General features: G+C 36.1%; 1 protein-coding gene across 1 annotated transcript; it reads right to left on the reverse strand.

Moving 5' to 3' along the window:
• On the reverse strand, positions 2695-6624 carry LOC107647403. Its single transcript, XM_016351478.1, has 4 exons — positions 6174-6624; positions 4738-6034; positions 3673-4664; positions 2695-2912 (listed from the first exon to the last, which is right to left on the reverse strand). Exons 1-4 carry the CDS (start codon positions 6622-6624, stop codon positions 2695-2697), a joined length of 2958 nt encoding a protein of 985 aa, XP_016206964.1.

The following is an 18545-nucleotide window of genomic DNA, read 5'->3' on the forward strand; positions in this document are numbered from 1 at the left end:
TTATAATAATATATTATTTAATATATGTAATTAATATTTTTATATAGAATAAATATTACAATAAAAAAAATAAGCACGTAAAAGGAACAAATAAATTTTGCTTATCTTATTAAATAAAATTAAAAATGAAAGATTTTGGCTGATTTTACTTCCTTAAAGTTCAGTTCCTAAACTTTTTCCCCAGTTACCAAGTTTCGTCACCTGTAACTGAAACATCCCAAGAAGAGTTTTCTAAGTCGCTCAATTTTTTCGCGGCATCTTATGATGGTATTCTTCTGCTTCTTATTATTTTGATTTCGGACATATATATGATTACAAGTTTAATCACCCGTGCCATGCACGTGATAAGATTGAAATTATAATTTTAAGTTGTTATGTTAAATTTTATTTTAATTATAATAATTTAATTAATAAAAGAATAACTTGTATGCGTTGTTTTTCTTTTCTTAATATAGTGTTAATTGTATTAACTATAAAATAATTATTTAATCTACTTTTTTCAATAAATCAGGCATATATACTCAATATGACCATAAATAATCTAGTAATACTTAAATCTACCAACAAAGTTTTATATGTTGGTTTACTGTGAAGTAAGAAAATACCAAAATCAGCTCAAAATGAAGAACAATTAACCTGTGCCATGCCATGCACGTGATAAGATTAAAGTTGTTATTTAAACTTGTATTAACCCATGCATGGCACGTGATAAGATTAAAAATAATAGACGGCGAGAAAGAGAAAGATAAACATTTTAGATTTTAAGTTGTTTTATGTAGATGTTGCAATGTGGGTATCACATTATTTTACTTATTCTACCCTATGGACCATTTTGTAACTTTATTTCAGTATCAATGGAATTTCACTACCTTTGTGTACTAAATTAAAATTCAAAATGAAACTGAAAAAAAAAATAAAGAGTATAAAATTATTGATTGAAAAACACTCTAAATAATAAAAAGCCAAATTAATTTTAATATTAAATTCATTAATACGGTTTTAATTTTATATAATAGTTAGATAATAAATTAGTAAAAGCAAATAGAAGAATGACTTTAACATAAAATTATAATATAATTTATTTATGAAAAAATAATCAATAATTAATATTAATAAATATAAAAACTATCCAAATACTTTGATCAAAAGTATGAGTGGTTAATTATTATTCATTATTAATAATATTTTGTTCATAACAAAAACTGAAAATATAATTATTCAGATTTAGATTTTAGAAAAATAAACGTATAAGTAACAAATGATCTATTTTATCATTTATATTATAAATTAATTAATTAAACTAACTGATATAATGAATTATAATTAATTAATTGGTATAAATTATAATAAATTATATGATATTAAAAAAATAAATGAATACAAAAAATAAAAAAGAAATAGAAGAATAGAAGACTACAATAAAATAAATTGAATGTGAGTTTTTTTTTTCTTTTTACAAATTTTATATCACATCCGCTTCAATAATAATAAATAAAAATACATCAACTTAATATCTAAGAGAAAATGATGAGATAAAATCATAACACAATTCTAAAATAAAAGCTTAAATTAAACCATAATATCATTGCACAACACAAATTAAAAGTAATTTCACACTACAATATACCATACAAATAGGTAAATAACTTAAGCTTAATTACGGATTTTTTACGGATTTTTTTTATTTACGTATACATGATAACACCATGGTCTATAAATACTTAATGGATAATATATCATATATTGCTCTGAATGATAAGCACATGAGTTGAAGAGTGTGTGCTGATTTGTGTCCATGATAGTTACCTTGTGACGACGCCTCATAGAAAGAAAAAGAATTGTTGTAAAAGCTACCCAACGAAAGAGTAATTGGTAAATGAATAATATTTTCTTCTAGTATTTTTATAGTGGTAAAATAAAAACAGAAGGAATAAAATTTTGTATTTTTATATTAACTATCAAATGAAAGATTTATTGGAAAACGAATGATATTTTCTTCTAGTATACATGGTCTTTTATAGTGGTAAAATGAAGATGAAAGGAATTAAATTTTATATTTTTATATTAGGAATAAAATTTGATATTTATTCTAATAAAGTTATTATTATTATCAATATAAATGGGTTAACAACTTGCCATTAGAAAAAAAATTTTATTCGTTTTGGAGGGAAAATGGAGGCATGAGAGATCGACACGTCACCTTTAGTAGTTGGGGGAAAACCCAATTTTAGTATATTAAGTAGATATAGTGATTATGTTGGTAATTACCACCAAGTTTAATTTTGTGTGTTTGCTTTCTACTGCCAGTGAGGTAGAAAAATTATTGTGTATTATTTATGTTAAAATAGTTTGTAATGTATAGCTGTCATCATAAAATAAGATTGTTAGTTCTATAATATTTTAAATTAAATTTTAATAATAAATTTAAATAATATTTTATAATTTTATTAATTGTTATATTTATATTTGTTTAAATTTGTAATATACTACAATAATATAAGCAAAATAAATTAGATAAAATCTGAATTTAATAGAACATAACATAACTTTAGAAGTTGAGTCTAAGTAAATAGAGTATGGTAAAAGTAAATTTTAAAGTGATTTTTTTTTTAACAAGAGAGTTCAACACAATACAGTGGAGCATAAGACAAATAAACTAGGAACATGAAAATAAAGGAAAGAAAGTAAATTAAATCAACTATCCCTATTGTCATCTCCGGCATTGCCATCAACAACAACAAGGTTCCTACTACTCCACTCTCCATAACTGGTCAAGGACCATTGATACACCTCTTCTGAATCACCTTCTTTGGAATTAAAAATACGTCTGTTCCTCTCCAGCCATATATTCCAAATGACCGCAAAGAAGCACCTTAGCCACCGATTCCGCTCCTCATTTCTGTTCACGACGCCTGTCCAACTCTCAAAATGTTCCTTTAGTGAGCTCGGAATAGACCACGCTCTCCGAGATCAGAAAGTCATCGACACCATACCTGCCAAGTAAACTCACTGACAAACCCCAATTTGACGGTTTGTTTTGCATTGAATTTAGAGTATTTTGATAACCTTTTGTCACATTTAACCTAGTAATTAGCATGATTTTGTTATCTCTCCCATATTTGTGCTTAAGTGTAAAAACATGCTTTTTAAGCCCTATTTTGATGAATTCTAGTTCTTCTTTGATTCCATAAGATGCCTTGATATGTTTACTAGTAATTTCAGGATTGAAATAGGCTAGGCATGGATCAAAGGAAGTAAGGAAGGAAGCATACAAGTGAAGAGAAGCATAAAAAGGCAAAGAAGCAAAGTCAGCCATGCACGCGCACGCGCACAAGGCGCTCGCGCGCACATCGCAGAATTAGCCAGGGACGCGCACGCGTACCGTGCGCGCACGCGTCGATGAGGGCACATGACCTCACTAATGCAACACGTGCCTGGCGATTTGAGAGGGTTTCTGAACCCATTTTAAATCAGAAAGCCATCGACACCATACCTGCCAAATAAACTCACACCCCAAGAACAAGTGGTAAATATATTCAACATCTCTTTTACAAAACACACATATATTGTCTCCATGCCTAAGAATTCCAAATCGATGTAGTCTTTCTTTAGTATTTACTCTACCTATCAGAACAAACCAAATAAATAACTCCACTCGTGGTGGCACCAAACCTTTCCAAATGGTTCTGGTGAAGCTGAAGCTTGTGATATCCTCTGAGATAGTCTCTGATTGCACCACCTGCACAAAAGAGTTAGTTGAAAAAATTCCTTCCTTGCCATACTTCCACACAAGTCTGTCTTGCTTATCACTTGCTAGATTTATAGGCCTTAAAGCTTCATGTAACCTATTCAATAATTCCAACTCCCATTGATATAGGCCTCGCCTCCACTGAAAGTTCCATACCCACTCTAACCCATCCCAAAACCCGCAATCCCCTATGACAGATCCTTGCTGATTTGAAATAGAGAAAAGTCTCGGAAACCTCAACTTGAGGGAACCGCCTTGTAACCAGACATCTTCCCAGAAAAGAGTCCTCCTGCCATCACCCACCTCCATAGACAACCCAGTAATCATCTTGTCCCTAACATTACTATCCTTGAGCTGCAACTGGCATATGTCCTTCCATGGTCCCCCCTTAGTAGGCAATGGCTGAGTAGATAACATCATATTGGGCTTCAAGTCGTAACAGGAGCAAACAACCTTCTTCCATAAAGGACACTCCTCCTTCGAAAATCGCCACCACCACTTAAATAATAGGGCAGAGTTTCTAATCACTGCATCTCCTACCCCCAAGCCACCCTCCTTTTTAGGGGCCTGAACCACTTCCCACTTGACTAGTGCTATCCCGTTCCTACCTTCCTCCTTACTCCATAAGAATCTTCTCTGTAATGATATCAACTTTTCTGCCACGGCCTTCGGCATCTTGTACAGGCTCAGATAGTACACTGGCAAGCTATTCAACACAGACTTAATAAGGACTAGCTTACCCGCTTTATTTAGCACCTTAGCCTTCCACAAACTGAGCTTTTCCTCAACCTTGTCAATTATCGGCTTCCATGTCTTTACCCGCCTTGGATTTGCTCCTAGAGGAATACCAAGGTATCGGACTAGGAGGTTCGCTTCTTTACACCCCCAAAAAACTACACATGTTGTCGGTCCAATGCTGTTCACAATTGATTGGGATTAAGCTCGATTTATCAAAGTTAATCGATAGCCCCGACATAATCTCAAAGCACCTTAACAGTCTGGCATAGTTTCTAACGGTCTCCTCCTCCGGTGGACAGAATAAAATAGTGTCGTCTGCGAACTGAAGATGTGATAACTCTATGTTTTCCTTTCCCACCAACAGCGGCGAGATTTGTCTGTTTCTCACTGCCTCCCCTATCATCCTGTGTAAGACCTCCACTACCAGTACAAACAAGAACGGGGACAATGAGTCACCTTGTCTCAAGCCTCTCTCCATCTTGAAAGGTTTGGAAGGGGAACCATTTATCAGAATTGCCATGGACGCCGAACCGATACACTCTCTAACCCACTCTCTCCATCTACGACCAAATCCCATCTTCTGTAGCACAATATCCACAAAGTTCCACTTCACTCTATCATAAGCCTTCTGAAAATCTAATTTGATAATTGCTGCCTTCTTCTTCCTCGTCTTCAGCCATTGCACTGTTTCGCACGCAATCAGAGCCCCATCATGAATTTTTCGACCTTTCACAAAAGCACTTTGAGTCTCTCCTACTAAGCCTGGCATTACTGATCTCATCCTTCTGACCATCACCTTTGAAATAACTTTGTAGATGCAGCCAACCATGCTGATCGGCCTGAGATCTTTTATCTCCTTAGCTCCAGTGAACTTCAGAGCAAGAGCCACCCAAGTAACATTGGAATCAGGCGGCAACCTTGATGACCGAAAGAAATCCAGAACAGCTGTCAAGAACTCTGTGCCAATCTCATCCCAGCACTTTTTTATGAAGTTCATATTATACCCATCACTACCTGGAGCCTTAGAGGATTCACAGTCCCAAACAGCCTCCCTAATCTCCACCAATGATGGTATGCTCTCCAATGCACTGGATTCTTCCTCTTTAATCCGGTTAACCAGACCATCCCTAAACCCTATTACCGGGGATCTCTCTTGGTGATACAACTCTCTGTAAAAATCTCTGATGGCAATCTTGATCCTGGCTTGATTTCTTACCAACCTTCCATTAATCATCAAAGCATCAATCCTATTGTTCCTTCTTCTTGCCGACGCCAGGCTATGAAAGTATCGTGTGTTTTTATCCATGTCCTTCGCATGCCTAGAACGCGACATCTGCTTCCAGTGTATCTCTTTCCTCACATACCACTGCTTGCAACAGCTTACTAGAGCCTTTCTTCTAGCCTCCATTGTACCATCATAGACACCATTTCCAACCAGATCATCCACCTTCTTAATCTCCTCCTCAAAATGCTGAATTTTCTTTTCCAAGTCACCAAATTTCTCTTTATGCCATCTTCCCAAAGGCACCGTAAGAGCCTTCAATTTATCTGTGAATTGGGCAATGATCTGATAAGCCTCTCGGGCCACCTTTTAAGCGAATCTCCGGGAACTCCTCAGTCCATTCTACACTCAATAGGACTCTGTCAATACGACTACAGGATCCACCTCTATACCATGTAAACTTACGATCATTCAGCGGTAAGTCCACTAACTGCATATCTTGGATCCAGCTCTTGAATTCTTCTGCAGACGTTGATAACCTGTCCTGATTTTTCCTTTCATCAACTTGTAACACCTCATTGAAGTCTCCCATGTAGCATATCGGGACTTGACATAACCCTGCTATATAACTCAGTTCCTCCCAAACAGCAAGTTTTTCAATTCTCATATGAGGACCATAAACCAAACAGAAAGCACAGTTGAACTCATTTTTCAAAAGAACTCCCTCAACACATAGCCACCTATCCCCTTTATAACAGTTATTCATTCTAAAAAGTAGCTCATCCCACATTAATAATAGACCCCCAGACATGCCTATCGATCCAACAAACTCCCAACCCACCGCATCGCTACCCCAAATACGTACAACATCAAATTTATTTACAACTTGCAATTTTGTTTCAACCAAGCCTAACATATTTAATTTTTGCTTTTTTTTTAGCTCTTTTATCATACTCAATTTTCCAACCCCCCTCAACCCCCTAACATTCCAAGAGCTAAAAATCATTTTAAAACATTGTTACACACCTGTTTGAACTTTTTCGGTCTGCTTCTTCGCACCTTCTCTTTCAGTTTTGCTTGCCTCCTCTTCTCAGCTATCGCTTCATTTTGCTCTTGTAATATCCTCATTAAGTCGTCTTCTTCGTCGTACTGTACTGCTCCAGATTCAACAGCTAAATCCCACGCCTTCTTATTCTCAACCAATTGTTCTTCAATTTTGGATATTTGTTGCCCTTCGTTTGTTTCCACGATTCCAGTTGCACTACTGCCCTCATCCACTATTTCAAGAGCCAGGCTTCTCTCTTCATCCATTGCATTGGCCCCATCGAACATCGAGCCAGCCTTCTCGGCGTTTCTGCCAGTCCCGCCTGCACCGAACGGAGCATCTCCCTTCAGTTCCTGTCCCGGACTCCCATGACGTCTTGACGGGCTTCTCGGTGGACCATGGATGCCCGCAACGCAGGTTGTCCCGAGCACACCATCCCCCTCAGCTCTCCCGGTGGAGTCACGGTAATCATCCAGGCGGTCTCTGTCTCGTCGTGGTACTGCCGCTCCGGACCGGCCAACGTTCAGCGCCTCCAAAACCGTCAAGTCATCAGCCACGGCGCTCTCCTTCCCTGCTGGATACCGTCGACCCGGATGGAGCCCTTCTTGGTCCGCCTGACTTGTAACATGCTTCCCAGCAGTCCGCTCATGATCATTTGATGGGCTGCATGTGCTATGTTCAGTTTGCTTTGGGCTAACGGTGGGGCAGCCCACATTTAGTCCCTCCAATCTGCTACATCTGTTATTGATTTTGGCCCAACCATCATCCCATGCTTGGACTCCCTTTTTTGTACAAAAACAGCCTTCCTTCAGCCCATTAACATATTCCCAACTAACCGTTTGTTCTGAACATGAATCACTAACCAAATCAGTATATTCCTTTAATTTAGCGATTCCATTTGCAGCAATGTCTTCCGTTACGCTTTGAATTTGAAAAAGAATTGATTTGCCATTATTCCATTCATTCAATATGTCTTCTTGAATTACCAAATTGTCCTTCCCATAATCTTCCTCCCTTGGAGTCGCCATCACCAATTCAACCGCCGGATCATCGATAACCAAACCACCGCGTGCACCGGAGCACTCGCATATTTCTGGAAAATTAGATTTAATTGTTTCCTCAATCTGAAGCTCTCTTCCAAAGCTCTCGTGACCAACCTCTTTAACTAGGACGTCAAACCCACTAGTCCCAACTGTGATGTGGATCCATTCGTTGATTCTGTCCATACAACAAGTGTCAATTTGTATCCGCGCCACGCTGAAGGAGAGGCAAGATTCCGTGGCTTGGTCATATCCAACAACTTCTCCCCATTGGCTTCCTATCAATTTGAATGTATCTGGTGACCATGTATGCAAGGGAATACCAAAACACTCTAACCATATCCTTCGAGTGTCGCTTCGCTCCTCCTCATCCCATCTCCATACCCTATGAAAAAACTTGAGGAGGTTGTTTAGATCGAACGTGTATGCCTCTTCAGCACTAAGAATACTGTCAAACGTCAGGAGTGCTTTGTGTGCTCCTAGTTCTCTGACTTCCACCATCTGGGGTATATTCTTCCTGATCATGGCCTTCAAAGAGTTAATGTCAATTGTCTTTGTCGTTCCGCCTACTAGACTCCTCTGTAGCCAAACCAGGTTTTCTTTTGCCACTGGCACTTCCAACGTCTTTGTCCACCTATTGCCAAGCAGTTCCCCTGGTGCTTCCTTCTTCTTCATCTCCTTCACATTGCTCCTCTCATCCTTTTGTCGCGCTTCATGTAAGGGTTGAGCCTTGATTGAATTCTGTGCGTGGTTATTCTCTTGATGTCCCGTCGTAATTTTCACGTCCTTTGTGCGTCGATATCTAGCTTCTCCTACTGTGATAAACTTACCTCGTAACCTCATCCCATTCATTTCCGCGATAGCCTTCGTAGCTCCTCCCTTCGTTGTATATCGGATGAACGCGAAAATGTACAGGGTGCCATGTTTTTGTTTTCGTGACAGGTAGATATCATTTATCCGCCCAGTCCAACTGAACAGATGATGCAACTCCTTCTTGGAAATATCTTCTGGAAGATGATCAACGAAAATAGTGAACGATTCGGTTTCCAGACGATAGTACTCTTCTCTATTCCAAATCCTAGGATCTCTATGAAAAAACCTACTTCTACCCCTCTCAGTATTTCCCACCCCTCCCCCTCTCCCTCTCCCTCTCCCTCTCTCTCCCTCTCTCATCATTTTCTCTATAATAACATAGATAGTTCAAATATCTTTCATTTAACTAAGATTGTTTTATAAATCTTCAACATATAAACTTTAAAGTACAAACTAACAAGACACATTGAGAACCCTAATAAACTAGATAGATACATAGGACAAGAAAAATAAGAAATTATAAATCTCCAAAATATAAACTACAAATTACAAACTCCATTATGTTCATATATCTCCTTTCTCATAAAGAAGATTCTAATAAGTGCCACACACCTGAAAAGACCACCAACTAAAAAACACTAGCTTAAGAAACAAGATTTGTTTTACCTTTAAAAATGCACAGGAAAAACAAAAAACTATACACATATTATTCAACAATGAATACAAACTCTAAAATTCTTACCATGTCCTTTCTCAACCCTATGACTTCTAGTAACTCATTTTGTCCAGCATTAAAATGACAACATGCTCTATATTACTACTTAATAAATCACTCCAAAGTCAGTTGCATGATAAATTAATAGTTAATACCTTTCTGCATATGGGTGTATATATAGAGTAATAAACATAAATTGATACAATTCTTCCATTAGTTCCATGACTAGATGGTCCTGGGCTAGAATGAGTACTTACAATTTCTTACTCTTCACCATCTGTTTGAGTTGAAATATTCTGCCAAACAAGTGATAGACAAAAAGATTATATATAGTCACAAAAAGAAAGTAACAATTAACAAAATAACAAATTAAAAAATTCATAACAGGAAAAAAGTCATATTTTTAGTCCTTGATAAATTCATACAATTAATAATAAAGAATAAAAATAAGCCCCATCGGATTGGTTTTCATTCTCCTAAAGATGATGCTGATCATCTGTGTCAGCATAGCCTTTGATGTTGCTTGATTTATAGGACTCTTGCTACAAAAGCAAAGAATGAATTTGAGTACTATAGATTAATAACTAATTAACTATAAGAATCATAGACAACATATAAATGAGTAATACCTATTTAGTGCAATATTGTAGCATACTCTGAGAACTCCCAAAAAGGGTTCACCATGCACTGAATAACACAAAATAAGGATCATTAATTATACAAAAAGAAGAAAGAAATATGTAAATAAATACATACGAACAAGAGAAAAAAGTGGCTTAGAGAATCATGGTGTGGTTTGAAAACCAGAGGACCGATATGATGATCAGGGTGATATAGCGAAAAAAACTGAAAATAAAAGCATAATGCATGTGTTAAATTACATCACAATTAGTTGTGTAAACAGCAATACTCTAAGCTTCTAGCTGAAATGAAAGCAAGCCTGTATTGTCTCTATTGATGGAGTTTTTCTCCCTTTTCCTTAACACAACAGTTTTGCATAATTTGTTTACCAGTCATGTCTAATCAAAGCACTCACAAGTCTCAATTCTCAATTTCAGTGTAATTGAATTTCATAGAAAGATGAGGAGATTTAACTTAAATGAAAAACTAATAGTGAAACAGATTTAAACAAATTCTAGCAACATTTCAGCAGCAATTTAGCATATTTCTCAAATTTACTCAATCAAATCAATATCCATATGAATACAATAACAATTAAACAAAATTCACATATTCATCCATATGAAATAAGCAACAAACAACTTGAGTGCAACTCCATTAGTCTTAACAGTATCACATATTTGCAAGAATTCAGTCAAGAACTGAAAAGGATCTTCAGATGGAAGTCCATGAAACTTGCAGTTCTGCTGCATCAGAGAAACTAATTGAGGTTTCAGCTCAAAGTTGTTTGCTCCAATGGCAGGAATGGAGATGCTTCTTCCATGTAAATTGGAATTAGGTGCAGTAAAGTCACCAAGCATCCTCCTTTCATTATTATTATTTTCGGCTGCCATCTCCTCTTCCTGTTCGAAAATTTCTGAAAGGTTATCTCTAGATTGTTGTATTTTAGCTTCTCTTAATTTTCTCTTCAGAGTCCTTTCAGGTTCTGGATCTGCTTCCACAAGAATGTTCTTGTCATTGCTCCTGCTCATATGACAAAGAAGAAGGTACAGAAAAATAATAATAATAATGAAGATCCTTTATACCACAGTATAGGGATCCCTTTGTGGTGGAAGAAAAGAGGGGGAGACAAAGACTGTGATGTAAAGGAAGAAACACAACTGTACGGATGGAAGAAATGTGAGATGAGATGTTAGGATATGAATGAATAAATAGAATGAGATGGGGGAGGGATAATTTTCGAAAATTATTTTGAAAAAGAGTTAGTGATTTTTGAAAAATGGTTTTTGAAAAAATATTAGTAATTTTCGAAAAATTTTAAAATTTAAAAATAAAAATAAGATTAATTAGTTAATAAAAAAGAAATTTTTGAAAAAGGGAGAAGATATTTTCGAAAATTGAGAGAGAGAGTTAGTTAGGTGGTTTTGAAAAAGTTAAGAAACAAACAAAAAGTTAGTTAGTTAGTTGAAACAAATTTAGAAAACCAATTTTGAAAAGATAAGTAGTTAGGAGGTTAGGAAAGATATTTTGAAAAGATATTTTTGAAAAAGATAAGATAAGAAGATATTTTTGAAAAGATATGATAGAAATTAGTTTTGAAAAAGATTTGATTTTTAAAATCAAAATTAATGACTTGATTCACAAGAAATCACAAGATATGATTCCAGAATTCAAAGTTTGAATCTTTCTTAACAAGTAAGTAACAAACTTCAAATTTTTGAATCAAAACATTAATTGATTATGTTATTTTCGAAAATTATGATATAAAATAAGAAAAAGATTTTTGAAAAATATTTTTAAAATTTTCGAAAATAACCAAGAATTTTGAAAAAGATTTGATTTTTGAAAAAGATTTTGAAAAAGATAAGATTTTCAAATTGAAAATTTGATTTGACTCATAAGAAACAACTTGATTTTAAAAAATTTTTGAAAAAGTCAACTCAAATTTTCAAATTTGATGAGAGAAAAAAGGAAAGATATTTTTTTGATTTTTTTTTAATTTTTATGAAAACACGAAAATTATGCAATGCATGAAATTTTTAGATCAAAACAATGAATGCATGCATGAATGATATGAATGTCAAGATGAACACCAAGAACACTATGAATGTCAAGATGAACATCAAGAACATAATTTTAAAAAATTTTTAATGCAAAGAAAACATGCAAGACACCAAACTTAGAATTCTTTAATGCTTACGCACTAAGAATTCAAGAATGCATATGAAAAACAAGAAAAGACACAAAACAAAAAATCCTCAAGATCAAACAAGAAGACTTACCAAGAACAACTTGAAGATCATGAAGAACACTATGAATGCATGATATTTTCGAAAAATGCTAGATGCATATGCAAGTGACACCAAACTTATGATATGACTCAAGACTCAAACAAGAAACAGAAAAATATTTTTGATTTTTATGATTTTCTAATTTTTTTGGATTTTTATTTTATATTTTTCGAAAATAGTCTTGAAAAAGAAAAATAAGGATTCCAAAATTTTTAATATGAATTCCAGGAATCTTGCATTCTTAGTCTAAAGCTTCAGTCCAGGAATTAGACATGGCTCACTAGCCAGCCAAGCTTTCAAAGAAAGCTCCAGTCCAAAACACTAGACATGGCCAATGGCCAGCCAAGCTTCAGCATTTAACACCAGAGTATATTGATCTTGATAACAAATTGCTGCTCATCATTTATCAAGCATGTAACTTGCCTCTGATGGTTTGGAAGCCTCAGTCCAAAAGAATTTAGACATGGTTTACAGCCAGTCAGGCTTCACATCCTTCATGAAACACTAGAATTCATTCTTAAAAATTTTGAATAAATTTTTTGAAAACATTTTTTTTTATTTTTTTTTCGAAAACAGATGAGAAAATTTTGAAAATATTTTTGAAAATTTTTTGAAAAGAAAAAAAAAGAAAATTACCTAATCTGAGCAACAAGATGAACCGTCAGTTGTCCAAACTCAAACAATCCCCGGCAACGGCGCCAAAAACTTGGTGCAAAGAAATTGTGATGTCCAGGCTCGAACAATCCCTGGTAATGGCTCCAAAGCTTGGTGCTTTGATCTTAATTCATAATTGTCACAACTTCGATACAACTAACCAGCAAGTGCACTGGGTCGTCCAAGTAATACCTTACGTGAGTAAGGGTCGAATCCCACGGAGATTGTTGGTATGAAGCAAGCTATAGTCACCTTGCAAATCTCAGATGAAAACATCCCTAAAAGTAACTAGATCATACTAAAAACATACTAAAAACAATGTCAAAAAGCGTATAAATTATCCGCTCATCAGTGCACAATCTAAATTCATCATCATCATTGCACAAACTAAATTCACATAACAGCAGCATTTCACAATTCGATTTAGAAAAGAAGAAAATCATTATCATCCAATCACAGATTCACAAAAATTCAAACAACATTCATGATCATTCAACAAACAATTAACAAAAATTTATTCCAAACAAATTCAAAATAGCAAAATTTTTCTAGACCTAATTCCTCTACAAACTATGTTCAGCCTACCTAACAACTTAGAATCCATTACAACATGCATATCTAACTAAGTCTAACTAAGCAAAATTAATAGAATTAAATGAACTTAACAGAATTGAAAGAAAAATACAGTAAATGACCTGAGAATGTAGAAGCAGAATAGGGGAAAGGGGACAGGAAGAAATGGTGGTGAGGCAGCAGCATCGGCCGCGGATGACTCCCTTGCTTTCTGCAAACGACGGCAACAGAAGATTCGCTGGCGGTCAATGTGGCTCGATGGTGGTGACGTGGATGACTCCCTTCCTTTCCCATCATTCTTCCTCTTCTCCTCTGCTTAGATCGGCGTCGACGACGGTAAGGGAAACTTCGGTGGCGTCGCGTGTGACAGCGGCAGCAACGGCTTGAACAGCGACAGCGGCAAGCTCCACGAATAGTGACGGTTCGAACTTGATGGAAGGCAGAACGGCGATGGCAAGGCACGAACGACAGTGACTCTAGGCAGCAACTCCTCCTTCACAAGTTCTCCCTCTCTGCGCGAGCTCTCTCTTATCGACACCACAGCGGCAACTCTCTCCTCTGGGCTCAACAATTCGGTGGCGGTGGAACGGGCTGGGCGCGGCGACAACAAGCTGACGATGCTCTTCTCTTCTCTTCCCTCGTTGATCTCTGCGTGGGTGTGTTTGTTGTGAAATGTGTGTGTTATGTCGAAGGGGGAGGGTTTGTGTGGCTGAAGGAGCTAGGTTAGGGGTAGGGGAAATTAGGGTTTTTTTTTGTTTAATTTGGAAATTTGGGACTTAGGGTTAGAAATTAAAAATTTTAAAAAAGAATAAGCTATTATTAGTATTTATAGCAATAATAGCAATAAAGAAAAATAAAAGATAGCGGATGTAAACCAAGAGTAATAGTAGCACTAGAATAACAAAAGTTGATCACCTCATGACATTAAATCAGACTTAAAAAAAATAAGTGAATAATTTTCTAAATTTTAGAGAAAATTTTTTACTTTTATCTTTAGAATTTTCTAATTAAAAGCACGAGGAGTACTAAGGGACTAGCAAGTTTTGTGATTTGTAGCCATCAATTAGCTATTATTAGTATTTTTAATAGTGTGAGATTGTATCTAATAGTATAGGATTACTTACTTTTTTTTTTGTTGGTTAAGTGCTGGTCAGATTTTAATAAAACTGCTAGCCCTATAGACTTTTTTATTATTATATAAACTAATGAGCATGCAAATTAAAAATTTAACACAAATAAATAATTATCCCACAAACAACATAATCATCAAATGTTCAATTTTATATAAAATCTTTTGCTTAAATTAATAACACAAACACAAATAAAATCATTGTAAGTCCATGAGTATTTCATTTTTTGCAACAACACCATCGATAGCCTATGACCTTTGTGTAGATAAAAATCACCCAATCAGCATAAGCAATAATGATAATCATAATCACAACACAATAAAATGTCATGTATCGATAAATAAACAAAGAAAAATCCAAAAAAAAAACTCGAGCAATAATAATAATAATAATCAACACTACAACATAATTCAGTAGGAAATGAAGACTTTGAACGGCGACCATGACACTGAACGGAGCACAACAACCACGGCGCTAAACGGAGCACAACAATCACCACTACAAGAAAGTCGCCGGATACCGATGGATTTACCGACGGATTTACCAACTGAAGTAATGTGTCGGTATAAATCTCGCCAGAAAATACTCACCGTCATATTTTTCTAGTCTAATACTAATTTTCGTCGGAATTAGCGGCATAATATAGGGAATAAGATGACAAAATATATAGAAAGTTACCTTCGGATTAATCTGACGATAATGTTCGCGCCATGTTGCACATATTCACACCATTTTACCAAGGATTTATTCGACGGAAATTCCGACATAATGTTTTTTGGAGATTTTTTAAAAAGAATTTATTGGTTGTTACCGTCGGTAAAATTCGACGGTAATGCCGACGAAAATAATTTAAAAAAAATAATTATTTTTCGTCTATTTAAAGCATAACCTGATGTCAAACATAATTGAAATAGTGCATTAAACCTGAAGTGAAATATCAAACAAACAACGTAAAAGTATGGAATGATATATGGTGATTGATATATCTAAAACAATATTAATTACAATACATTCTTCTGAATGTTTGCTAAAGAATTATACATATCATAGAACTATATTTACATTAACCTTATTCAGATTCATTATCTTCTTCTGCTGGTTTACCATCGTCCTCCTCCAAGGTAGTTTCCTAATCATCGAACTCGTCTTCCTCTTTTTCATCCATGTTGACCCCGTCTTCTTGTTCAAGATTGTCATGCTATTGTGGTAGTGCGTCATCCTGTAATCCAAGGTCAATAATATCATCATCCGTAACAGCAGAGCTAAGGGTAATTGGCTCACCGATATCAACCACCATTTCCAAAAGGGTTGGGTCATCAATCTGGTAAGGTTCCTGACCATCTGTCCTATCATCAGACTTGATGTGGCCTCTTGGCTTAGTCTTAACAACAACCACCTAACTAGACTTACATAAACCCGGATAAGACAAAAAGTACACCTGTCATATATTTTGAGGTAAAATAAAAGAATCGTAATGCCTATATTTTCTGGTTAGATTAACTTCAGTAATATCGTAGTCCTTGTGCTTTCGTGTTCCTTGTTGCAAACTTGGATCATACCATTAAAATTTAAACACGCACACCTTGTACGTAGTGCGACTGAATTACTCTAACTCAATTATGTTGTGCAACATACCAAACCAATCAGAGTGACCCTCACCTAAATCCCACGAACCCAATTCCGGCGTTATCGGTTTTCTTCCCTATCAACCACTGTAAGGTATAGAACCGATATCCATTAACAGTGTACATCAAGTAGCTAGTGCCCTTATTCATTGGACCCTAACTAAGTGCAACTAGTTCTGAATTTGTTGTGTCACGTAGTTGCACGCTGACATATTCTCTAAACCAATGTGAAAAGTTGTTCAATGAGGTATCAAAATTTGCCTCTTGGAATAACCTATATGATAGAATAGGATAAAGAAGTTTTGATTACATTAAGAAGTTAGAATGTTACAATATTTATGAGGACTTAATAACCTGACATGAGTTACGGTAAAATCTGTGCATAGTTAAGCAACACATGTAAATGTGCGGCATCGATTTTCTTCTGCTCTAAGCAGTCACTGCCCGCACCTATTACAGCTCCTTCCAGGGCAAAGATTGGGTATGTTGTTCCACCCGACAATGATTTTCCCTCTCATGGTTCCTTACAACCCTTGTTCTACATGACTCAACATAAGGATGAAAATAGAATGAGCAAAATGCGGATGTTTCCTTATCTAGGAATATTTCGCAGATGCTGCTTTCAATCCAAGCCTTGTTCTTCACAGTGCACTTGAATGAACCAATCATCCTCTCAAATGGGTACATCCACTAAAATTGTACTAGCCCACACAGTATTGCTTCATACGGTAGGTGGACTGCTAAGTGTTCCATAACGTCAAAAAATGATGAAGGGAATATCCTCTAGCTTACAAAGTATGAATGTTCCTGTCCATGACTATGTGCTCATTAATGCTAAGTTTGGTAGCACATAACTCCCTAAAAAACTTACTTATTTCTGTGAGGGGCTCCCAGATATTGGTTGGAAGTTCTCTAAATGCGTCCGGAAGCAAAGACTCTATGAAAATGTGACAATCATGGCTCTTCAAGCCAACAAGCCTACCCTGTGACACGTTTGCACACATGCTCAAGTTAGAGGCGTAACCATCAAGAAACCTCAATCCCCTAATCCACCTACACATGTTTTTTCCTCTACTCCTTTGTTAGAGCAAACACCGCCTTTGGTTTAACCCACCGCCCGTTATCAACTCTCCTGAAGTTCAAATCTGACTGCTTGCAAATGTTTATCAAGTCTAACCATGCCTTATCATTATCCTTTGTTCACTCATCGTTCATTACTGTGTGCATGATATTATCGAACACGTTTTTCTCAATGTGCATCACATCAAGACAATGTTGAACCAAGTTGTCTCTTCAATAAGGCAACTCCCAGAATATGCTTTGTTTAGTCCAATTATGCTTCCTGTCGTATCCCGGAGGTCTCAAAGCTACCCTGTTTTCGACGATCTTTGGGATTCTACTGGCACATTGCCAAACTTGCCTACTACTCAACTTTCCGGATGCCTCTTCATTTTCAGTTGTATTTCAAAGCTGCCCTGTTTTTGACGATCTTTGGGATTCTACTGACACGTTGCCAAACTTGCCTACTACTCAACTTTCCGGATGCCTCTTCATTTTTAGTTGTATTCTTTCTGAATGAGTCCCTGTTGCATCGAAAATGATGATTATAGTCGAAGAATCTTCGATGGTAATCAAACCACGAATTCTTATCACCATTTGGCAACCAAAATGCCTTTGTATCCCCATACAAATGGGGTATGCTATTTTGCCCTGAGTGGACCAACCTGACAACATGTTGTATGCAGAAAAGTCATTAATGGTCCACATCAAGGTAGCCCATAGTTGAAAATTTGTCTTCATTGCAATATCATACGTTTCTTCACCATCAATCTATCACTCCTTTAACTCATCCACCATGGGCTGTAAGAAGACATCTATTTTGGCCTTTGGATTGCTGGGACTAGATATGATGCAAGTTAGAAACATGTATGAGTCCTTCATGCATATTTCCGGACTCAGGTTATAAGGTGTCACAGCTACAGGCCAACACGAGTACGCGTTACCGAAATTGGAGTTTGGTGTGAACCCGTCAGAGTATAAAGCTAGTTTAACATTTCTAAGCTCGCTCGCAAATGTAGGTTGGATCCGATCAAAATGCTTCCAGGCTTCGCTGTGTGACGGATGCATTATAGTTCCATCATCTCTCTTGTTGTTACTATGCCAAGTCATGTGAGGGGCCGAACTCATCGATGCATACAATCGTTTTAGCCTAGGAATCAACGACAAGTAGTGCATCCGTTTCATTGGAACTCTCTTTCTCGACTTGGAACCTTATTGATTTATAGAATCTGCATTCAACTAGGTATGCATCCCCTTGTAATACAACATGC

Source organism: Arachis ipaensis, chromosome B06 (genome assembly GCF_000816755.2).
Source record: "Arachis ipaensis cultivar K30076 chromosome B06, Araip1.1, whole genome shotgun sequence".
Lineage (NCBI taxonomy): Eukaryota > Viridiplantae > Streptophyta > Magnoliopsida > Fabales > Fabaceae > Arachis > Arachis ipaensis.

What these genes read in the sequence shown, in the direction of transcription:
- LOC107647403 (XM_016351478.1), bottom strand. Translation starts at nt 6,624, where the DNA reads ATGTTAGGCTTGGTTGAAACAAAATTGCAAGTTGTAAATAAATTTGAT. An exon ending in GGACTTACCGCTGAATGATC is followed by an intron (nt 6,035 to 6,173) that starts GTAAGTTTACAT and finishes CCCAATTCACAG; the next exon opens with ATAAATTGAAGGCTCTTACG. An exon ending in AACTATGCCAGACTGTTAAG is followed by an intron (nt 4,665 to 4,737) that starts GTGCTTTGAGAT and finishes AATTGTGAACAG; the next exon opens with CATTGGACCGACAACATGTG.